At 35.3% G+C, this 25,423-nt stretch overlaps 1 protein-coding gene across 1 annotated transcript in view; it reads left to right on the forward strand.

Annotated features, from left to right (window-relative positions):
• CFAP44 (cilia and flagella associated protein 44) overlaps positions 1-25,423 on the forward strand; it is a 127,246-nt gene that overhangs the window by 66,765 nt on the left and 35,058 nt on the right. Inside the window, exons 17-23 of the mRNA XM_024735411.1 lie at positions 3,492-3,637; positions 4,262-4,532; positions 10,014-10,069; positions 10,236-10,398; positions 11,884-12,014; positions 15,135-15,331; positions 17,882-18,056. Of these exons, the coding sequence (XP_024591179.1) occupies positions 3,492-3,637; positions 4,262-4,532; positions 10,014-10,069; positions 10,236-10,398; positions 11,884-12,014; positions 15,135-15,331; positions 17,882-18,056 (1,139 nt within the window). The remainder of the gene's footprint in view (positions 1-3,491; positions 3,638-4,261; positions 4,533-10,013; positions 10,070-10,235; positions 10,399-11,883; positions 12,015-15,134; positions 15,332-17,881; positions 18,057-25,423) is intronic.

A 25,423-nucleotide genomic window follows, 5' to 3' on the forward strand; every position in this document is an offset into this window, starting at 1 on the left:
TATATATATATATATATATATATACATACACACACACACACATATATGTATATATAAGTTTGGGGGTTTTTTTTGCCTTGTGCCTATTTTGCCTTTAAAACTTTTAGTTCTTCTGTATATTTTCTTTTTAAAACTTTGATATCTTATCATCTTTTGTCTTCCATTCTGCCATCTATATCTTTTTTTTTAAATTTATTTTTGGCTACATTGGGTTTTTGTAGCTGTGCGGGGGCTACTCTTCATTGCGGTGCGCAGGCTTCTCATTGTGGTAGCTTCTCTGTTGCAGAGCATATCCTCTAGGTGCGTGGGCTTCAGTAGTTGTGGCACGCAGGCTCAGTAGTTGTGGCTTGCGGGCTCTAGAGCACAGGCTCAGTAGTTGTGGTGCACGAGCTTAGTTGCTCTGTTGCTCCACGGCATGTGGGATCTTCCCGGACCAGGGATCAAACCTGTGTCCCCTGCATTGGCAGGCGGATTCTTAACCACTGCGCTACCAGGGAAGCCCTATGTACATCTTTTTATTGTTATTTTTTGTTACCTATGCATCTTTTTTTCTCTTGTTGCTTTGAAGATTTTGTGTTAAAAGGTGTAACTTCTTTATTTTTTTTATTGAAGTACAGTTGATTTACAGTGTTGTGCCAGTCTCTGCTGTACAGCAATGTGACTCAGTTATATACATGCAGGCTTTTTTTTTCATATTCTTTTCCATTATGGTTTATCACAGGATATTGAATATAGTTCCCTGTGCTATACAGTAGAACCTTGTTGTTTATCCATCCTATATATAATAGTTTACATCTGCTAATCCAACACGCCCAGTCCTTCCCTCTCCCACCCTTCTCCCCCTTGGCAACTACAAGTCTGAACTCTATGTCTGTGAGTCTGTTTCTGTTTTGTAGCTAGGTTCATTTGTGCCATATTTTAGATTCCACATATAAGTGATATCATATGGTATTTGTCTTTCTTTTTTTGACTTCAGTTAGTATGATAATCTCTAGTTTCATCCATGTTGCTGTAAATGGCATTATTTCATTCTTTTTATGGCTGAGTAGTATTCCATTGTGTATATGTACCACATCTTCTTTATCCATTCATCTGTCAGTGGACATTTAGGTTGTTTCCATGTTTGGGCTATTGCGAATAGTGCTGCTATGAACATAGAGGTGCATGTATCTTTTGAATTATAGTATTGTCTGTGTGTATGCCCAGGAGTGGGATTGCTGGATCATATGGTAATTATATTTTTAGTTTTCTGAGCAACCTCCATACTGTTTTCCATAGTGGCTGCCCCAACTTACATTTCCACCAACAGTGTAGGAGGGTTCCCTTTTCTCTACACCCTCTCTAGCATTTGTTATTCGTAGACTTTTAATGATGGCCATTCTGACAGGTGTGAGGTGGTACCTCATTGTAGTTTTGATTTGCATTTCTCTAGTGATTAGTGACGTTGAGCATCTTTTTATGTGCCTGCTAGCCATCTGTATGTCTTCTTTGGAGAAATGTCTATTTAGGTCTTCTGCCCATTTTTTGATTGGGTTGTTTGTTTTTTTGTTGTTGAGTTGTATGAGCTGTTTGTATATTTTGGAGATTAAGCCCTTGTCTGCCACATCATTTGCAAATATTTTCTCCCATTCCATAGGTTGTCTTTTTTTTTTAAATGGTTTCCTTTGCTGTGCAAAAGCTTGTAAGTTTGATTAGGTCCCATTTGTTTATTTTTGTTTTTATTTCTGTCACCTTGGGAGACTGACCTAAGAAAACATTGGTATGATTTATGTCAGAGAATGTTTTGCTTATGCTCTCTTCTGGGAGTTTTATGGTGTAATGTTAAAAGGTGTAAATTCTTCACATATCTTCCTTGTGGGTCATTGCATTTCTTGTACTTCAATACATTTGTATTCAGTTTTTAGAAAATTCTCAGACATTTATCGACCACAGTACTGCTTCTGGTCCATCTTTTTAGTCTCTTCTTGTGGGATTCTAATTTTGTGTATATTAATCATTATCATTATGTCCCATGTAGATCTTACACTCCTTTTTAAAAAATTTTACATCTGTATTTTCTCTCTCCTGCCTTACTCTATTTTTTCTGATTCTGTTCCAGCTTCATAACTCTAGTTTTAGCTGTGTCTAGTTGCTTTTAAACCAATCTATTGAATTCTAATATTTGTCATTTTATTTTTCAGTTCTAGAATTATTTTTTCCATTATCTACTTTTTTATAGACCCTAGTTGACTTCTTTCTGTATTGCCTTCAAAGGCCTTAAATATATTAATCAGAGTTATTTTGAAGTCCATTTTGAAAACACCTCTATCACTATTTCTTGTACTTTTGTTTCTTTGGTCTGTTTTTTCTTTTGATTTTCAATCAAGACTTTTCTTTGTTAGTATACCTAGCTTTTTTTTTTTTTTTTTTTATAATTGAACGCTGGCTCTTGTCTGTCAAAAACTGTAGCATCAGCTTGAGTCTCTGTATATTGCTGTTGTCTCCTGAAATTTATTTTTAGTTCTGGAAAGCAACTAAAAATCCTAGATCAGTTTCATCCAGTCAGTGATTGAGATGACTTGAAATTAGGTTTTACTTCCTACGAGGGCCAGTCTATTTCTGGTTTATCCATACGTGTGGGATATAGTCCTCCAGGGTTGCAGTGGGAAGCCCAGTGGAAGGTGAGTTTACAATGGCTCCTTCTTCTTGGAGGACTCTGGGAATTCTTTGTCTTTCCCTAAGCCCATGACACTACAGATTGCTCTGCTCAATTTCTTAACCTCTCAGCTGCCACTTTCAGAACTGGCAGTTGCCTTAGGGAGAAAAAAAATCTCCTGGACTGGAAATCTCTGAAAACCATGATCTACATAACTCTATTGTTAAATACTGCTTATGCCGAATAATCCTTAAAATAAAATGGAATTCAGTATATAGATAGAAACGATATCTCTCATGTATTGTCTTTTTTTTAATATTTATTTTTATTTATTTATTTTGGCTGTGTCAGATCTTTGTTGCAGCATGTGGAATCTTTCATTGTAGTGCATGGGCTCTTCCTTGTGGCACACGAGCTCAGTAGTTGCAGCGCGTGGGCTCCAGAGTGCATGGGCTCTGTAGTTGTGGGTGCATGGGCTCTCTAGTTGAGGTGCACGGGCTTAGTTGCCCCGTGGCATGTGGATCCTAGTTCCCCAACAAGGGATCGAACCCGCGTCCCCTGCATTAGGAGAAGGATTCTTAACCACTAGACCACCAGGGAAGTCCCTCTTGTATTGTCTTTTAAGTAGGAACAAATCATTGTAAGGTGTTTTATTTTTATAATTATATAGTTGCATATAAATGATTAATAGGGTTTATAAAGCATCTCCATCTGTAACCATAGAAATCATACAAAAGTATATGTTTTAAGACACCTATTTTATGTGTTAAAATTTGAAATAATCAAAAACTCCTCATGTGGTCACAGGTTTTTTATATTCAGGTACTACCTTGTATGTTATTTATCTCTTTTCCAGGGTGGCTATGATTCTGGTTTTCTGTATCACTGTGAGTTTCCCCCATATGATAAAAGCAGTGATATCACAGAAAAGAAAGATGAACCCTTTGATTTCCGTCTTCTTGAGGATACAGAGGATAATCCCATCACAACTATCACTTTCAGGTGACCAGAATTTCAGAAAGCTTTAAAACAACTATATCCCATTACTGTCTGTTTTTGTCCATCATTAATGTTGTCAGTTTTAAAGATCTGTCCAAATGGAGGAGTACTCAAACAATGTTTAGTTAAATAAATCAAGTGACTAAAGTAGAATCTAAGCTATTCCTGGAACTGCTTCAATCCCTTCTATCAAATATTCTGTCAGAATTTATCACACAGTTCAATTGTGTGGATTTTCTTTCTGTTACTTAGGAAGATGCTACTGCACAGTCAGATAATGAAAGTTCTGGGTTACAATGATTCTGGAAAGATCACTAATTGAATCATTAGTCCTTTAATAATTAGTTCTTTAATAATTAAAGGATATATGCTTATATCCTGGTCATTCTTTTGAAGACTGAATATAATAGCTCCAAATTTCAAATTGTCTTTTTCTCCTTCTACTCTTTTGTATTAGTTTGCTAGAGCTGCCATAGTTTGTTAGGGCTTCAGCATATGAATTTTGTGGGGACACAATTTACTCCATAACATCTTTGTTTTTAAAACTTTAGTCATTTTTCAATTAACTTACAATTAAACATTTTCAGATTAATGTGAAGAACGATTTACTTTCCTTGTGTTTCATAGCATTAACCAAGAAATGATGTTTTGTGGAATGCAAAATGGAGCAATTCGAGTCTATATCCTAAATAAGAATGATCCTTCATTGACCAATATGGAGGACTACTGGCACTTCAGTATGCATGACAATAATTATGGATGCATTAAAGCCATCTCCACTAGCTTTGATGACCGTTTCTTGGTGACTGCTGGAGCAGACAGTAATATCTTTGTTTTCAACATTTTTTCTGAATTTGAGTTAAAGAAAGTGATGAAAGCCAAGGTTCCATCTCCCAGGGTATGTAACTGACTAATAATAATAACTTTATTTTAATATTGTGATGTTAAAATATTCATATTCTTTAAAAATGAAACTATTTAGATGCAAATACCTTGCAGTGTCATCTTCCTACCAGTATTATAATTTTGCCTTTCTGGTGCCTCTGTTATCAAATATGAAAGATGTTGAATTCACCTTATTACTAAAGGTGTAGAAGTCCCTCTATTAAAAAGACTGTCAATTTTTCTGTCTTCATCACTTTCACAAAGTTTTTTTGTTTTCAAGATGCCCAACTTTTTTCTGATATATTTTGCATTTTATTTATTCATTTGCTTATTGAGGAGGCATATGTGGGATGTATACCATAACTTGTACCTTTGAAAGGGGTTGTAAAAATATTATTATCTTTAGTATTAGAATATGAGAGTTTCCTCAAAGATTCAGGTAAATTATTGTATTCTTAAACAGAATACATTATTGGCTTTGTAATGAAGATTGAGGGTTTGAATCCCCAAATTATATCCCTTTTCCCTATCACAAGACCTAAATTTTCTATTATCAAAATGGTTCCTTTGGAGAGAAGAGCTAACATCTATCCTTCTCAAACTCTTCCAAAAAATTGCAGAGGGAGGAACACTCCCAAACTCGTTCTACAAGGCCACCATCATCCTGATATCAAAACCAGACAAGGTATCACAAAAAAGAAAATTACAGACCGATATCACTGATGAACATAGATGCAAAAATCCTCAACAAAATACTAGCAAACAGAATCCAACAACACATTAAAGTATCAACACCATGATCAAGGGGGATTTATCCCAGGAATGCAAGGATTCTTCAATATATGCAAAATCAATCAATGTTAATATTCATGTTAACAAATTAAAGAATAAAAACCATATTATCATCTCAATAGATGCAGAAAAGCTTTTGACAAAATTCAACACCTATTTATGATAAAAACTCTCCAGAAAGTGGGCATAGAGGGAACCTACCTCAACATAAAAAGGCCATATATGAATAAACCCATTGCAAACATCATTCTCAATGGTGAAAAGCTGAAAGCATTTCCTCTAAGATCAGGAATAAGACAAGGATGCCCATTCTCACCACTCTTATTCAACATAGTTTTGGAACTCCTAGCCAAGCCCAGTCAGAGAAGAAAAAGAAATAAAAGCAATACAAATTGGAAAAGAATTAAAACTGTCGCTGTTTGTAGATGACATGATACTATACATAGAAAATCCTAAAGACAGCACCAGAAAACTACTAGAGCTAATCAGTGAATTTGGTAAAGGTGCAGGATACAAAATTCACAGAAGTCTTTCGCATTCCTGTACACTAACAGTGAAAGATCAGAAAGAGAAATTAAGGAAGCAATCCCATTTACTATCACAACAGAAAGAATAAAATACCTAGGAATAAACCTACCTAAGGAAGCAAAAGACTTGTACTCAGAGAACTATAAAACACCAATGAAAGAAAGATGACACAAACAGATGGAGAAATATACCATGTTCTTGGATTGGAAGAATCAACATTGTGAAAATGACTATACTACCCAAAGCAATCTACAGGTTCAGTGCAATCCCTATCAAATTACCAATGGCATTCTTCATAGAATTAGAACAAAAAATTTTACAGTTTGTGTGGAAACACAAGACCCCAAATAGCCAAAGCAATCTTGAGAAAGGAAATTAGAGCTGGAGGAATCAGGCTCCCTGACTTCAGACTATACTACAAAGTTACAGTAATCAAGACAGTATGGTACTGGCACAAAAACAGAAATATAGCTCAATGGTGCAGGATAGAAAGCCCAGAGATAAACCCACACCCCTATGGTCACCTAATCTATGACAAAGGAGGCAAGAATATACAATGGAGAAAAGAGAGCCTCTTCAGTAAGTGGTGCTGGGAAAACTAGACAGCTACATGTAAAAGAATGAAATGAGAACACTCCCTAACACCATACACGAAAATAAACTCAAAATGGATTAAAGACCTAAATTTAAGACTGGACACTATAAAACTCTTAGAGGAAAACAGAAAAAACACTCTGACATAAACCATAGCAAGATCTTTTTTGACCCACCTCCTAGAGTAATGAAAATAAAAACAAAAATAAACAAATGGGACCTAATGAAACTTAAAAGCTTTTGCACAGCAAAGGAAACCATAAACAAGACGAAAAGAAAGCTCTCAGAGTGGGAGGAAATATTTGCAAATAAAGCAACGGACAAAGGATTAATCTCCAAAATATACAAACAACTCATGGAGCTCAATATCAAAAAAGAAAACAAAACAAAACAACAAACAATCAAAAAACGGGCAGAAGACTTAAATAGACATTTCTCCAAAGAAGACATAGAGATGGCCAAGAAGCACATGAAAAGCTGCTCAACATCACTAATTATTAGAGAAATGCAAATCAAAACTACAATGAGGTATCACCTCACACCAGTCAGAATGGCTATTGTCAAAAATCTACAAACAATAAATGCTGGAGAGGGTGTGGAGAAAAGGGAACCCTCGTGCACATTGATACAGTCACTATGGAGAACAGTATGGATGTTTCTTAAAAAGCTAAAAATAGAACTACCATATGACCCAGAAATCCCACTACCGGACATATACCCTGAGAAAAACATAATTCAAAAGAACACATGTACCCCAATGTTCATTGCAACACTATTTACAATATCCAGGACATGGAAATAACCTAAATGTCCAACAACAGATAAATGGATAAAGAAGATGTGGTACATATATACAATGGAGTATTACTCAGCCATAAAAAGTGATGAAATTGGGTCATTTGTAGAGATGTGGATGGACCTAGAGTCTGTCATACGGAGTGAAGTAAGTCAGAAAGAGAAAAACAAATATTGTATATTAATGCATATATGTGGAATCTAGAAAAATGGTACAGATGAACCTATTTGCAGGGCAGGAATAGAGACAAGGATGTAGAGAACAGACATGTGCACACAGAGGGGGAAGGGGAGGGTAGGATGAAATGGGAGGTTAGGATTGACATATATACACTACCATGTGTAAAATAGATAGCTAGTGGGAACCTGCTGTATAGCACAGGGAGCTCAGCTCTGTGCTCTGTAATGACCTAGATGGGTGGGATGGGGGGAAGGGTGGGAGGGAGGTCCAAGAGGGAGGGAATATATGTATACATATAGCTGATTTACTTTGTTGTACAGCAGAAACTAACACAACATTGTAAAACAATTATACTTCAATAAAAAAATGGTTCCTTTGGATAAAATGATTAATAACTGTTAGAATTGCTTCTAAAGAATAAGGGATTGTATTAGACCAAAGTTAAAATTCCTGTGAACACATTGGCTTCCTATTTAACAGGTAGCCTGCTTCAAAAGAATATGCAAAGAATGTAGGGAAGATTTGAGCAGGGAAATTTTCATTTCTATTAATAGCAGCAAAATTTGGAGAATGAACTGCTGTCTAATGAGGTCAAGCTAAGGAAGAGGGATTTTCCAGAAGGGAAAGTGTATGAACAAGAAGAAAATCTTTATCTTTCTACTTAGTGCCAACTCTCTATGGAAACCCGTATGGGATAGAAAAAATCCATTCCACATTTGTATAATGGTCTCCTTTTATTTATGACTGCAATAAATATTTCTGAAGTCACTGAAGCAGCCTCTGCGTTTTAGAAGGCAAAATCAGAAAGAATTGAATAAATAAAATTAAAAACTAAGCTCTGCATAGGTCTGAGGTTCTTACTGTATTTTAGAATCACAGGAGAGCTCTTAAAACTGTAGATGCCTGAGCAGTTAAATCAGAATCTCAGAAAGTGAGGCCCAGGCATCAGTACAGACATTCTTCAACATGAGATACGATGGCTTGTGCCCTGATAAACCCATCAGAAGTTGAAAATACCATAAGTTGAAAATGCATTTAATACACCTAACCTACCAAACACCACAGCTTAGCCTAGCCTACCTTAAACGTGCTCAGAACACTTGCATTAGCCTACTTTTGGGCAAAATCATCTACCACAAAGCCTATTTTATAATAAAGTGTTGACTGTCTCATAATTTGTTGAATACTGTATTCAAAGTGAGAAACAGAATGGTTATGTGGGTACCGGTTGTTGACCCTCATGATCATGTGGCTGCCTGGGAGCTGTGGCTGCAGCAGCTGCCCAGCATCACGAGAGTGGATCTGCCACATGTCCCTAGCCAGGAAAAGGTCAAAATTCCAAACTTGAAGTATGCTTTCTACCAAATGCAAAGTCGTCAAGTTGACCGTTGTAAGTAAGGGACCATCTGTATTTTATAAAAGTCACCCCTCCCCCCAGCCCCCGTGGTTCTAGAGTGCAGTCACGATTGAGAACAATTGGCAGGTGTTTTGGAACTCTTTGGAAGCACCTTTGTTTAACTCAAATTTATTGTAAACAGCTGAGGTCAGGAGAGAGTTGGCTGATATCAGTATCAAATCCTGGAAATTGTAACTGATATTGGAGAAGCAAGGGGCTTAACTCTGAGCAATAAAAGAATAGAGTTCAGTCAAGTTGTTTCCTAAGTGATTAATAGTAACTAAAATGTATTAGCCATCACTTGTCTCTTACATTGGTCATGTTTTATGACTTCACTTTATGAAAATCACAAATCTTGTTTTATATAAATGTAGATTTATATTTTATGTGTATAAAGACTAGTACTGTAATAAAACAACTTGATCAAAAGAGAATCTTTATTTCTTCACAACAACTGATAGCTAAACAGAGACCTATGTGCTATGAAGAGAATAGAAAATAAGTTCAGTTTTACTTAAGAACTGGTTAGCTAGCAAACTAGGACTTTTTGTTTCATTCACTGGGTTATAAATCCTGTTCTTTAACAGCCTAAGACATTTTTCAGCACAGCACCTGAATAAACAAAGTACTTTTAAGTGATTTATTTCATAGTACTTCTTAATTTAAACTGATTTCCTTTCTAAAGGGAGAGTCATATTTCTGATTTCATATCTTTCTTTCTCAAGGAGAGGGATTATAGTATTCTGTGTATTTCTCACTGAATATCTGTGATAAGATCAAGTGAAACACTTAAAATTTTAAAAATATACATAAACTTTTTCCTTGTATACACATGAGGTATTGTGGTGGGAATCAAAGCATGTATGAAAGGAATATGCTAAAAAAACAGTACTTTAAAATAAATGATCTAGAGGATTTTTTTGGTGTATTTTTTGTTAGTAACACATGAATATTACTAATTCGTATTTTGGAGGGGAGTATGGTGATATTAACATTTTGCATACATGTGATTTTCTTTTTCTACATACCTCTTTAAATGAAGTAGAAACAAATATGTTTTTTTCCCTAGTTTATTTTTTGTGACAATACTTTACAGGCCTACAGTTGTTAGAAATTAGCAGAGAAAACCCCTCAATTTACTACTTATTAGATATTTTAAGGTAAATATGCAATTTAAAGGAGCTAAGCTTTTACTCCTTTTCCTACAGTTTGGAATAGAAACAGAGCCAATTCCAGAAGATATTGAAGATCCTAAAGCCTACAGGTATGGGAATTTTTGATCAATACCTAATAGGACTGGGCTTTTGCAAAACACACCAACATTTTACCAAAGCTGACCAAGTTAAATGAATTTCCAAATTATTAAATACTAATTTTCTCTGCTGTTTCTCTCTCTTTAACCTGTTACCTTTTAAAATTTCTGTTTTCAGTATTGAGAATGCCAGAAGAAAAAGAGAACATGACAAGTTAATGAAAGAAGGGGAAGAAATCAAGGCTGAGAAGAGAGAACGAATCAAAGCTTTAAGGAATCAATTACAGAAACTACTACAGATGAATGAAGAATTACCAAAACATATGCAGTTTAAACGGACAGTAAGCCTAAAATAAATTTGATTTTAATTTTAACATATGCTATTTCTGAATTGAGGCTGCTATTTTGCCAACAAGTAGGAACACTTAAAACCATCTTTAAATTTCCCTTGTCTGGTCGGTCAGTGTGTTGGCAGCAACTAAACTACTGTAGAACTTGTCATGCAACTTGGTTTGGATGTAGATGAGCCTCTTTACACAAAGTTTATTTCTGGATTTAGCTACTTCACATTTTTTTGGTAATAAGATATAAGTTTGAACCTGGTTATCCTTACCATACCTAGCCAAGATATTTAACTGTTGGATAGGTACATACTATATAATTTGATTCTCTGTGGTTCCTTTTCCATAATTCATCAACTCTATTGAAAAGATAGTACCTGGTTCATCCACAAAGTTTCTAAAAGATGACTTAGTATAGTTGTAGCTATGGGGACAATCACCAAATTGTTTAAGCTAATATTGTATTAAATTTTTTTCTTCTGTGACTTGTTGCAAAGCCCCATTTACCTCCTAGTGATAACTTTTTTTCCTAATTCTTTTTACATTATCTTAAATGGAATTACTGTCAGGAGCCTAATCAAATAAAAGCTCAGAATTTATTATCCTGACTATACCCATGGGTTACCCAGTCCTATAATTCCAGAAGCACTTAGCCAATTTCATATTAAAAAAAAAAACTGTGGTGAAATCATGATTAACTCATTATATTGGTTAAAAAACTAACTTATAATGGTTAAAAGATGTTTGTTATTTTACTAAGAAAAGTGTTGACACTTGCAGAATATGGTTACATAATTCAAAATAAAGAACAACTGAGGTAAGTTCTGTGGCTAAGCATTTTACATACACCATTATTTAAAGCACCAACACACCTGGAAAGAATAATTACTCTCAATTCAGTGTGAATGAAGGCCCTGATATTTTTCCAGGAGTGAAGGAAAGAAACACGAGGCCCCTAAGTATCCTTATGGGGAAAATGGCCCCTTTGGTGAGGGATATTCAACCAGAACTTGGTTATATCCGGAAGACACCAAAGACATTACTGTCTTTCCTAGGTGGGGAGTCACATGGGAAGGAAGGTTCAACTAATGATCAAGTGCCATGAACTTTTACCCTATGCCCTGCTGGTTATGTAATAGTAGTTATTCTGGGGTGGAGAGAGTTCCTCTTTTTTAAACTGTTTAAACTCTCCAAATATTCTGTTAGCATTCATTCTTTTTATTGTGGGAAAAATCTTTTAATAGGTAACTGTATTTTCATCATTGTTAATTATTTCTGGGAACTTTTCTCCATATTTTGTGACAGTAAAATCAAAAGTATGTTTCTTTTTCTAGAATGAGAGAGTTTATGATACTTAGGAGACAGTTATGATGTAGCATAAAATTGAGGACAAACCTTAAAAATCTGTATTTATGTATGAAATAGGATTGATAAAGTCCATCAATAAAGGTACCCATTTTGATGAACAAATCTACTTATCTGCAGGATTTTGATCTAGATTCCAAAATTCGTGCTGAGATTGACAGGAAAACAGCTAATAAAATTCAACGAGTGGAAAAGGAATTAGCTTGGGAAAAAGAGAAACACCAGCTTGGCCTAATGAAGCTACAGAATAGGTAGGATCCATATTTCTTGCAAGTTAAGATGTTTGAGAGCATATATTTGAAGAAAGTAGTTCCCAGTGGCTTTATTGAAGTGGTCAGATTAAGAGGTCTCCTGAAGTACCTACTAACTCCTAAAATCTCAAGGAATCCTCTTGTCAGTGCTACTGATTTCCTGAGCTCACTCCTTCCTAGTTTAAGTCTGCAAAATTTTTTGCAAACCGAATTATGTCATACATATTTACTTTCGGTTTTTAACAAACTATTTATTTTATAACTAATTAACATGTGAGCATGTATATATTAGAAAATCAAAATTAAAGTAGAGCCAAGGGGGCTTCCCTGGTGGTGCAGTGGTTAAGAATCCACCTGCCAATGCAGGGGACACGGGTTCGAGCCCTGGTCCAGGAAAATCACATATGCCACGGAGCAACTAAGCCTGTGCGCCACAACTGCTGAGCCTGCATACCACAATTACTGAGCCTACACTCTAGAGCTCACGAGCCGCAGCCCACAATGAGAAGACTGTGCACGGCAGTGAAGAGTAGCCCCCACTTGCCACAACTAGAGAAAGCCCAAGCACAGCAACGAAGACCCAACACAGCCAAAAAAAGAAATAAAAATTCAAAAAAATTAAAAAAATAAAAGAACTTTTATAACACTCCAGAAATTTCCCTCGTGGCCTCCTCCTGATAAATATTTACTCTCCAAAGATGAATGTTTATCACCATAGATTAGTTGTGTCTGTGAACTTCATATACATGGAAAGCTGCAGTATGAACGCTTTTGTATCTGGCTTCTTTATTCAGTATCATGCCTAAGATTATCCATGTTGATGCAGGTAGCAGTACTTCATTCATTTTCATTGCTTTGTAATATTCTTTTAAATGGTTGTACCACAATTTATTAATCCATTTAACTGCTGATATTTGAGTTGTTCCTATTTTTTGGCTTCAATGAATAATGCTGACATTCTTGTGCATGTCTTTTGATGGACGTAAGCACTTATTTCTGTTTTCTATATAATCAGGAGTGGAACTGCTAGACCGTAGGTTCTAAGCATGTTTAGCTTTATTAGACACTGACAAACAGTTCTCCAAAATGGCTCAATTTATTTATACTCTGATCATCAATGTATGAGAATTCCAATTGATTCCCATTGTATTCATTTTCTAGGGCTTCCATAACAAAGTACCACAGACAGGCTGGCTTACAATAACAGACATTTATTATCTGATAATTCTGGAGACCGGAAGTCCAAAATCGAAGTGTTGACTAAATTGGTTTCTTTTGAGAGCTGGGAGGGAGAATCTGTTCCATGCCTTTTTCTGAGCTTCTGGTGGCTTGGCCAGCAATCTTTGGTGTTTCTTAGCTTGTAGATGCATCACTCTAAATTTTCTGTCTTCACATGGTGTTCTCTCTGTGTCTCTTCGTATAATATTGCCTCTGTGCTTGTCCAACTTTTCTCCTTTTATGAGGACATCAGTCATGTTGGATTAGGATCCACCCTAATGATCTCATTTTAACTTGATTACCTCTGTTAAGACCTTATTTCCAGATAAGGTCATATTCTGAGGTACCTGGGGGGTTAGGACTTCATATTCTTTGGGGGAGACACAATTCAACCCATAACACTCATGCTTGCCGTCACTGGGCATTGTCAGCTCTTTAAATTTCAGCTATTCTGTAGTAGTGTCTCAGTGTGATTTAAATTGGCATTTTCCAGATGAGTGACGATTTTTAGTCGCTTTTCCTATACTTACTGGTTATATTTATATTCTTTTTTGTTAGGGCTTTGCTCAAGTCTTTTGTTCATTTAAAAATTGGGTTGTGGGAGTTATATATTCTGGATGAGTCTCGTCATACACATGTATATATGACATATCTATGTGTGTGTATGCATGCATGTAAAATATCTTGCTCTACTCTGAGGCTTGTCTTTTCATCCTCATTATAGTGTCTTTTTGAACAGAAATTTTTCATTTTAATAAAGTTTAGTTTATCAGTGTTTTCCTTTGCAATTTATCAATATTTTCACTAACTTTTTATGGTTAGTGCTTTTATGTTGTAGTTAAGGAATCTTTGCCTATTCCCAATTCATGATATAATTCTGTTTTCTTCTAGAAGCTCTACTGTTTTGCCATTATCTATCTTGGGTAATTTTTGTGGGTGGTGTAAGATAGAGATCAAGTGTCTTTTGTTTCTATATGGATATCCAGTTGGCCCACTGTCATTCGCTGAAAAGACCATCCTTTCCTTACTAGATTGTAGTGATGCTTTTGTCAAAAATCTGGTAACCACATATATGTGGGTCTGTTTCTAAACTCTTCATTTTATTCCATTGCCCTGTCTGTTTTTGCGCTAGTGTCACAAGACCTTAATTATTCTTGACATCTGATATTATGAACCCTCTGGATTGTTCTTCACCTTCAATATTGCTTAGGTCCTTTGCACAGAATAAGTTTGTCAACTTTCACGACAAAACGTAGGATTTTGATTGGAATTACATTGAATCTATAAATCAACTTAGACATAAAAAGATGAGGAAATAATTGTGAACCAGCCAAAAATAACAACAATTAAATTGATGAAGAACTTTTAAAAGATAGATGTCTGTGAGCTATGAGAGAAAGTTGAACTGGAGAGTAGTACAGACTCCTGAGCTTAATGTTTTTTATAGAGACAAATAGGGTAATATGTACATACATGTATCACCACCTGTTATCTATCGTGTATGTAATATATGAAATATTATATATAATAAATGAGATAATAGATAGGAAGATGAATTACATTTCCTCAGAGTTTGATATAATCCATTTACCTTTAAACTGTAGTCTGTCTGAAAATTTTTGACTCTTTATACTATCAAAACAATGGTATTATACTGTTTATAATGAGATGTTTAGTATTTTCATTAAGAAGAAAATTCTACTTGCTCTTTAACCAAGTCCTATTCAAATTCCACTACATCCTTGTTGGGTTGGTAGTGGAATTCATGGTTGAATTTTGGATCCAGTGTGATATAATGCTATCATTTATCAGCATAGTACATTGTGATCTTATTTTATTATGTAATAATCATGCAGCATGATTAAACTGGTGATGATTGCAAATAATTTTTTTTCCCTTCAGATTTCGTGATTCGTTGGAAAGCGATACTATTGTGGTTCATGCCATACAAAGTGAACACAAGATATCCTCCTATAGGCTTGTGAAGCCCTCTAAATACTCCAAATCCAAACGGCCAAGTCAATCAGAGAGAAGAGCGAGCAAATTTGAGGGGTTTGAAAAAGAAGGAACTGGAAGAAAGGGCAGTCAGAGAGATACAGGTAACCTAAATGACAAGAAGGCTTTTAAATCCCTATTTATTAAAATTTCAAAGTTGAATTATCTTTTTGTGAGCAGAACCTTTGACTCCCAGTCATGGGACTGAGAGTGGATGAGAGCACCTGGTGCTGCAGATTTCTTAACTTCCCATGTCCAGCTGTTCTTAAATCTAGGATTTCACCAGATGCTAGTTTTCCTAGGCAGTGTTTGTTCCCAGATTCCTGGGCTCCATCCCAGAGGGTAGGGCTAGAACACAGCATTTCACACTCTTTTCCAAGAGCGTATGCTTTAAACAGTGATGAGCTGAGAATACAGATGTGAAAATAGTGCCTCTAATCCCTGCGCCCTGCCTCTTGTGACTGCCTGCAGGATGACTGCAGGTAAGTAGGAGGAAGACAGGCATTCTGGGAATGGCTTGCAGAGCCCAGTCAAGGATAAAGGTCACTGTAGCCTGGCCAGATCTAGACTAGTGCCCAGGATACAGTACTGACCTTAATACTGGTTCACTCTCTTCATTGAGAAACCTTTAATGGCTTCTTTCTGCCTCTAGGATAAATTCTGAAACCATTATCCCCATATTTAATCCTTCCACAATATCCCTAATTTATTTCCAATAGCGCATCCTCATACTGCGTGATTGGCACGTTTAGCTTATTGTCCTTGCTTCCTAATTATGTCTGAAACTTCCACATCCAGGTTCCTGATGGAGTGACCAATTCACTCCTCTCCTCTCTGAATTCTCCCCAGTCCTTGGGGATCCAGATCAAATTATACTTTTAATTTTTTAATTGAAGTATAGTTGATTTACAATGTTGTGTTAGCTTCAGGTGTACAGCACAGTGATTGTTATATTTATATTCTTTATCAGATTCTTTTCCCTTGTAGGTTATTACAAAATATTGAGTATAGTCCCCTGTGCTCTACAGTAGGACCTTGTTGGTTATCTATTTTATATATACAAATTACACTTTTACTATAAAGCCTTTCTGTGGCCACTCAGGCCACATTAAACTATTATTTTACCATGGTGCCATATATTTGAAATATGAAATGAAATGGTAGCTTATAACTGTATGACCATCCATATTATTTAACTATTTTTGTGTCTATCCAAAGTATATCTCTATGCAACTTGAACATAGAGTAATACCCCCAGTAGATACTTATAACTGATAAAAATCAATTATTTTAATTAATTAATTGTTATAGAAGTTTAATTGACCTACAAAACTGTTAGTTCTAAGTATGCAACGTAGTGATTCCATATTTCTATACATTACAGAATGATCACCATGATAAGTCTAGTTATCATCTGTTACCATACAAAATTATTACTACATTATTGACTGTGTTTCCTATGCTGTACATTTCATCCCCCGACTCACTCATTTTGTAACTGGAAGTTTGTACCTCTTAATCTCCCTCACCTATTTCATCCCCCCACCCCCTCCCCTCTGGCAACCAGCTTTTAGTTTTCTGTATCTATGAGTCTGTTTCTGTTTTATTATGTTTGTTCATTTGTTTTGTTTTTTTAGATTCCACATATAAGAGAAATCATGCAGTATTTTTCTTTGTCTGACTTATTTCAGTCTAATACCCTCTAGGTCATCCATGTTGTCACAAATGGCAAGATTTTAATTTTTTATGGCTGAGTAATATTCCATTGTGTGTGTGTATAATATATATATATGTATACCACGTCTTCTTTATCTTTTCACCTATCGATGGACACTTAGGTTGCTTCCGTATCTTGGCTATTGTAAATAATGCTGCAGTGAACATAGGGGCACATACATTTTTTGAATTAGCGGGGTTTTTTCCCTTTGGAAAAATATCCAGAAGTGGAATTCCTGGGTCATATGGTAGTTGTATTTTTAATTTTTGAGGAACCCCCATACTGTTTTCTATAGTGGCTGCACTAATTTACATTCCTACCAGCAGTGCACAAACTGCGCCACCAGGGAAGCCCTGTCGTCTTTTTGATAACAGCAATTCTGACAGGTATGAGGTGATATCTCATTGTGGTTTTGATTTGCATTTCCCTAATGACTAGTGATGTTGAGCATTTTTTCATGTGTCTGTGATAAAGCCCATAATTTTTAAATTCTACGCTTGTGTGTTTCTGACTAGTTTTTTGATTGGTCACAGACCACTGCAGTTGGTATATGTCACCTCAAATTATACATGTCAAATAGGACTCACTTGCCTTTCCCTTCCCCCATCATCATGTTACAGACACTCTTTCCCTGCTTCCCAATATCTGTCAGTGGTCTGTTATTCATTACCTTGTTCTCTAATTGTTATCTCACCAACTTTTTAATAAGGTTCGGAGGAGCAAAAATTGTGATTTAGATCTCTTTATTTTGGTATTCTAAAATACTTATGGGATTTAATTCATAGTAGTTGCTTAATATATACTGCAGATTATAATATATATTACAGATTCATTATATTCTTGGGTTTTTAAAATGTGGCAGGTTAAAAAACAATATTTGAAAGTTTTATTTTGATGTTTCAAAAAGATTGAAAAAAAATGTTGATTCTCTTTACAGGTGGGAGTATTAGTGTGCCAGAAGAATCAATCATAGAAAAAGGGAAGAAATTTCGGCCTAAAACCCTAAGTGAAATTATGGTGGAAAGTCAAATTGAGAAAACAAGGAAACTTATATTAAAGGCTGAAAGGGCCCAACTGAAAATTCAGCAGCGAAAACAAGAATGGGAGGAAATGTAAGTTTTTTTTACCTGAAATCTTTTGTTTTAACGAGTCTCAAAATATCTTTTAAAATCTTTACATTTATTGAAATTGGTATTTAAATAAACAACTAAAAGAAATAGAAACCGATAGAGATATTAAAGTCAGGTTAGGTGGCTCTTTCAGGGTGGTGATACTGTGGTGGACCTTCAGCGACCCCTTGAGTTTCAGGTCTAGGAATTTCATTTTACTAATATATTCAGTGATTTTGAAGAATTAAGAAATTCTTTTTTATCCCAACATTAAGAAGATATTACTCCCGTACGTTCTTCTAACATCTTATAGTTTGGGTCTTCATCTTTAAGTCTCTAAAGGTACTTTCATTTAACAAGCACATCTTTTCATTTATTTGTTTTCCACCTTTATATCTTTGGTTAAATATCTCTTCATGTCTTTTGCTTATGTTCAGATAACAGTGTTTATCTTGTACTGTTAACTTTTGAGAGTTCTTTGTATATTCTAGACATGAGTACTGTGTTGGATATTTTATTTGCAATATTTTCTCCTAGTCTGTGGCTTGTCTTTTTATTCCCTTAACAGGATCTTTTTCAGAGCAAAAGTTTTTAATTAGGTTGAAGACAATTTATTAATTTTCTTTTCCTATGAATCCTGTTTTTGGTATCAGGTCTGAGAACTCTGCCTGGCCATAGGTCCCAAAGATTTTCTTCTATTTTTCTTCTAAAGGTTTTATAGTTTTACATTTTACATTTAAGTCTGTGATCCATTTTGGTGTTCATTTTTGTGTAAGATGTGTAAAATGTGGGATTTGGATGTAATTTCATCTTTTTTTTTTTTTGCCTGTGGATGACTAATTGCTCTAACACCACTTGTTGAAAAGGCTCTCTTTCCTCCATTGAATTGCTTTTGCACCTTTGTAAAAAATTATTTAGGCATATTTGTGTGGGCCTATTTCTGGGTTCGCTTTCTGTTCCATTAATCTATATGTCTGTCCCTTTGCCAATACCGTAGTGTCTGTAGATTACTGTAGCTATGTAATAAGTCTTGAAATTGGGTAAACTGATTCCTTTCATCTTATTATTCTTTTTCAAAATTATTTTAGCAATTCTAGTTATTTTGCCTTTCCATATAAATCATATATTCACCCCCAAAAAATCTTGCTGAAATTCTTTAGGAATTATTTTAATCCTGTATATCAGTTTGGGGAGAAATGATGTATTTATTATGTTGTCTTCTAATACATGGACACGGTAGGACTCTACATTTACTTAGATCTCCTTTGATTTCACCAGTGTTTTGTTGTTTTTAATATAAAAGTCCTATATATATCTTGTCAGATTTACACACAGATATTTCACTTTTGGGGTCAATTGTAAATGGTATTTTTTAAAATTTTGATACCTATGTGTTCATGGTATAGAAATAAAATTGTATTTTGTAGGTTTATCTGGTATTCTGTAACCTTGCTGAACTGTCATATTAGTTCTGAGAATATTTTTGTAGGTTCCTTGGCATTTTTTGTGTAGACAATCATGTAATCTGTGAATAGAGACAGTTTTATTTCTTCTTATCCAATCTGTTTGCCTCGTCTTTTCTTTTCCTTTCCTACTGCACTGGCTAAGACTGCCAGTACCATGTCAAAATAGCATAGGGAGAGGTGGTGTCCACAACTTGTTCCTGATCTTAGGGGAGAAGCATTCAGTACTGATGGTGTAACTTTTCATTCTTTTATTTCAATCTTCTTATATAGCTACATTTGACTTCAGTGTGTTTTTGACAGCATATAGTTGGGTTGTGTTTTTAAATTCACTCTGTCAATCTCAGTTCTTCACTGGGTATATTTAGACCATTTACACTTAATGTAATTATCGATGTTTAGGGCTTATACCTGCAATTTTATATTTTGTTTTCTATTCTGTATTTTTCATTTTTCTTTTTCTTGTTTTCCTGTGGTTACTTGAATATTTTAGGGTTCCAATACGATTAATCTGTAATGTTTTTGAGTGCATCATTTTGTGTAGCTTTTTAGTGTTTGCTCTAGGTATTACATTATGAATACATGACTAATCACACTCTGCTAGTGTTGACGTTTTATCAGCTTGACTGAAGTATAGAAACCTTACCTGCCTTTATGTCCCTTTACCCACCCTTCCTCATTTCCCTTGTTTGTAATATAATTGTATAAATATTTCTTCTATGTACATTTTAGAACCATATCAGACAGTTACAGTTTTTTCTTCAGTCATCAAACATAAATTAGACAATAGTAGAAGAAAAGTGTATTTGCCCATATTTTTACTATTAACATCATAATTTCTTCCTTCTTGAGGTTCCAAGATTCCTTCTATCAATTTATTTCTGTTCAGAGAGCTTCCTCTAGCCATTCTTTTAGAGTAGGTATGCTGGTAACAAATTCTCTTAGTTTTATTTGATCTAAGAATGGCTTGATTTCCCCTTTATTTCTGAAGGATATTCTTACTGTACATAGAATTCTGTGTTTATCATTCTTTTTTTCAGAACATGAAAAATTCCTGCTGGCCTCCATCGTTTCTTATGATCAATCTGCTGACATTCAAATTGTTTTCCCCATAAATATAAGGTGTTATTTTTCCCTTGCTGCTCTCAATATATTTTCTTTTAGTTTTCAGAAGTTTGATGTATCTTGGTATGTCTTTGAATTTTTTTTTTTTGGTATTTATTAACTTCTTGAATCTGTATACTGTGTCTCTTGCCAAATTTGGGAGGGTTTTAAGCCATTATTTCTTATAGTTATTTTGAAGACCTGTCCTTTTTTTTCCTTTCCTTCTGGGACTCCAATGAGACCAATATTAGATCCCTGAGACTCTGCTTTCTGTTGTTGTTTGTTGTTTGTTTGTTTCTAGTATCTTTTCTTTCTGCTATTCAGATTGGGTAATTTCTATTGTATCTTCAAGTTAATTGATTCTTTCCTCTGTCTCCTCCATTTTGATTTTGAGCCCATCTATTAAGTTTTTTTTTTTTTTTTTTGGTTGTTATGTTTTTCAGTTCTTTTAAAGATTCTGTTTGGTTCTTAGTTATCCTACATTTATTTATGAAACTTTCTATTTTTTCACTTGTTTCAAGCATCTTCCTAATGATTTTTTGAAGAACTTTATGATGGCTGATTTTTTGAAGAACTTTATGATGGCTGCAATAATCTGAAAACTTGTCAGATTATTCTAACATCTCTGTCATCTTGGGTTTGGTATCTGGTAATTGTCTTTTCTCACTCAAGTTGAGGTCATCCTGATTCTTGGTATGTCAGATTATTTTTTATTGAAATCTGGACATTTGGGGTATTATGAGACTCTGGATGTTATTTATACATTCTGTTTTAGCTGGCTTTCTCTGATTTCAGCAGGATAAGGAGGAGTGCCATCTTATTATGAGTATAGAAGTCCAGGTTACCCATTCTTCTCCAGTTGACACCTTAGGAAGGAAGGGGCTACTCACTGGTCAAAAGTTGGTGCTCCAGATTCCACTAGGCTCCCACTAATACCACTTTGCTCTCCAGTTGACTTCCACTGTTACTGTGGAGCATGGTGAAAATCATTACTCTCCACTAGGGCTCCTCACACACAACTGCAGCAGGGAGGGGGAGGGGTAGATCACCTTGTTACTTCTAGGCAGGAGTGGAAGTCCAGATTCCCTTTGGGGTCTCCACTGACACTGTGGTAGGGAGGTTTGTTCCACACACTGGTGATGAAAGTCCTGGTTCCCAGGACTCACTTTCTCTAACACCACTCTGTTGGGGTTGTGTTGCCTTGTTAAAGCCTGATGATGGAGGACGTTTAGACTCCCCACTTGGCCTTTGCTGGCATGGGTGGAAGTAGCACCACATATTTTTTTCTGTGGTATTGGCTGGAGTAGAGAGTTTAGTGTCTACAAGTTTTTTCTCTCGCCATTCTGTTCTTTTCTTGATGCTTTAGCTAGAGAGAGCAGGATTTTGTTGGGCTTTTGTTGTCTAAACACACTGGTGTTTCTGAGTTACTGTTTTTTTTCTTTTTTAAATTGAAGCATAGTTGACTTACAATGTTGTGTTGATTTCTGCTGTATAGCAAAGTGATTCAGTTATACATACATATACATTCTTTTTTATATTTTGAGACATTATGGTTTATCACCATCAGATATTGAATATAGTTCCCTGTGCTATCAAGTAGGACCTCGTTGTTTATCCATTCTATATATAATAGTTTGCATCTGCTAACCCCACACTCCCTCCCCAATGCCCCCTCCCTTTTTTTTTTTTTTTTTTTTTTTTTTTTTTTTGACACCAGGGAAGCCCGCCCCCTCCCTTTTGACAACCACAAGTCTGTTCTCTTTGTCTGTGAGTATGTTTCTGTTTCATAGATAGATTCATTTGTGTCATATTCTAGATTCCACTTCTAAGGGATACCTTATGGTATTTGTCTTTCTCTTTCTGACTTAACTTCACTTAGTATGATAATCTCTAAGTCCACCCATGTTGCTGCAAATGGCATTATTTCATTCTTTTTATGGCTGAGTAGTATGCCATTGCGTATGTGTACAACATCGTCTTTATCTATTAATCTGTCAATGGACATTTAGGTTGTTTCCATGTCTTAGCTATTGTGAATAGTGCTGCTATGAACATAGAGGTGCGTGTATCTTTTTGAATTATATTTTGTCCAAATATATGTCCAGGAGTGGGATTGACAGATCATATGACATGAGTTACTGTTTTCTTTAGCTCCAAGTCTGAGATATACAAGGCAAAAATAAAACCCAGAGAACTTGCCATCATATACTTCCTTGGGTCCCAAGGTTTTATGTGGCCTACCTCCTTTTCACCTTTCAGAATCTTCTTATATTTGTTTTATATATAATGTCCCGGGTTTTTATTTTCTGCTTGCTGGAAAAAATAGAAAAATGTGGGTCTATTCCATCTTCCTGGAAGTGGAACTCCTCTCAATTGATTTTTCTCATATTTATCTTTAGTCTGATGATGTTGCTAAGCTTACTTGGTGTAGTAGCTTTTTTTCAGATTCTTTACAGTAGTTTACAGTAGTACAGCCATCTGGTCTCATGGGAGATGAGCCTTATCTTTCAGCCTGGCCTGAGATCTTCATTGTCTCTTAGACCTTTGTGATTATCCAAGGCATCTTTGTTCTTAATGGCCTCCAATGGCTGAGAGTGTGCCAAGATCCATTTCAATATGTGCATTTTTTCATTCACCAACGTGTGGGAATCATTCAGCTAGTTTCTGAACTTCTTTCGGATGTAATTATACCGTGAATAGCTGTAGATTTGGTGTATCTGTAGGAGATGGTGAGTTCAGGAACCTCATATGTCACCACCTTGGACCAGAATCCTAAACCTGGTGTTGCCTTAGGAGAAGCTACTGAATTCTGCTTCTTCTATGAGCTTTACTTTAGACAGTAGTTACTCAATCATCTGTGAGCTGCTCCACCAAGCTCAGGCATCAGTGGAAATTTAATCTGTGGAGATTTCAAAAGCTTACTAGCTCTTTGTACTGTCTGGCTCACTCTGTCTTGCTCGCTCTGCTTCCGTCTCCCTTTCTCTCTGTCACACGCACATACCCTTCTTTGCTTCAGTCTCCCTGATGAACATAGATGCAAAAATCCTCAACAAATTTAGTAAACTGTATTCAACAACATATTAAAGGGATAATATACCATGATCAAGTGGGATTTATTCTAGGGATGCAAGGATGATTGAACATCCACAAATCAGTGTGACATATCACATTAACAAAAGATAAAAATCATATTTCAATAGCTGCAGAAAAAGCATTGACCAAATTCAACCTCCATTCATAATAAAAACTCACAGTACACTGGATATAGCAGGAACATAACTCAACATAATAAAGGCCATATATGACAAGCCCACAGCTAACATTATACTCAGTGGTGAAGAGCTGAAAGCTTTCCCTCTAAGGTCAGGAACAAGACAAGGATACTCACTATTGTTATTTCTGTTCCACATAAGAATGAAAGTTCTAGCCAGAGTAGTTAGGCAAGAAAAGAAATAAAAGGCATCCAAAGGAAGAAGTAAAGCCATCTCTGTTTGCAGATGTCATATTATATAAAGAAAATCTTAAAGACTCCACCAAAATACCATTAGAACTAATAAACAAATTCAATAAAGTTGCAGGATACAAAATCAATACACAAAAATCAGTTGCATTCCTGTACACCAATTATGAACTATCAGAAAGAGAAATTAAGAAAGAAATCAAATTTACAACTGCATCAGAAAGAATAAAATACTAAGGAATAAATTTAACCAAGGAGGTAAAATATCTGTACACCAAAGTGTATAAGAACAGTGAGACAGAAATTAAAGAAGACACAAATAAATGGAAAGATATTCTGTGCTTATGGACTAGAAGACATAGTATTGTTAAAATATCCATAGTATCTAAAGCAATCTACAGATTCAGTGCAACCCCTATCAAAATGCCAATAGCATTTCCCACAGAAATGGAAAAAAATACTAAATATTGTACAGAACAACCAAAGACCCTGAAAAACCAAAGCAATCTTGAGAAAGAAGATCAAAGCTGGAGGTATCACACTCCCTGATTTCAAAACTATATTACAAAGCTGTAGCAATCAAAATAGTATGGTGTTGGCATAAGAAGAGATATATAGGCTAATAAAATAGAATAGATAGCTCAGAAATAAACCCATGCATATATGGTCAGTTTATGACAAAGGAGCCAAGAATATGCAATGAGGAAAGAGAGTCTCTTCAATAAATGGGGTTGGGTAAACTGGATCACTATCTCACACCATACAAAAAAATAAACTTAAAATCGATTAAAGACTTGAATGTAAGACCTGAAACCATAAAACTCTAGAAAAAAATAGGTGGTAAGCTCCATGACATCAGCCTTGCAATGATTTTTTTTGGATTTAACATCAAAGGCAATAAAAACAAGAAGTAAATAACTGTACTACATTAAACTAGAAAGCTTCTGTACATCAAAGGAAACCATCAACAAAATGAAAAGGCAACTCATGGAATGGGAGAAAATATTTGCAATCATATATCTGATAAGGAGTTAATATCCAAAATGTATAAAGAACTCGTACAACTCAATAGCAAATAAAATTTTTTAAAAATGGACAGAGGAACTGAATAGACATTTTTCCAAAGAAGGCATACAGATGGCCAATAGGTATGTGAAAGTGTTCAGCATCACTAATCATCAGGGAAATGCGAATCAAACCCACAATGAAATACCATTTCACACCTGTTAGAATGTCTGTCATCCAAAGGACAAGAGATAACAAGTGTTGGTGAGGATGTGGAGAAAAGAGAATCCTTGTGCACTGTCGGTGGGAACATAAGTTGGTGTAGCCATTATGGAAAA

This window comes from Neophocaena asiaeorientalis, unplaced genomic scaffold, assembly GCF_003031525.2.
Source record: "Neophocaena asiaeorientalis asiaeorientalis breed wild unplaced genomic scaffold, Neophocaena_asiaeorientalis_V1.1 scaffold136, whole genome shotgun sequence".
Classification (NCBI taxonomy): Eukaryota; Metazoa; Chordata; class Mammalia; order Artiodactyla; family Phocoenidae; genus Neophocaena; species Neophocaena asiaeorientalis.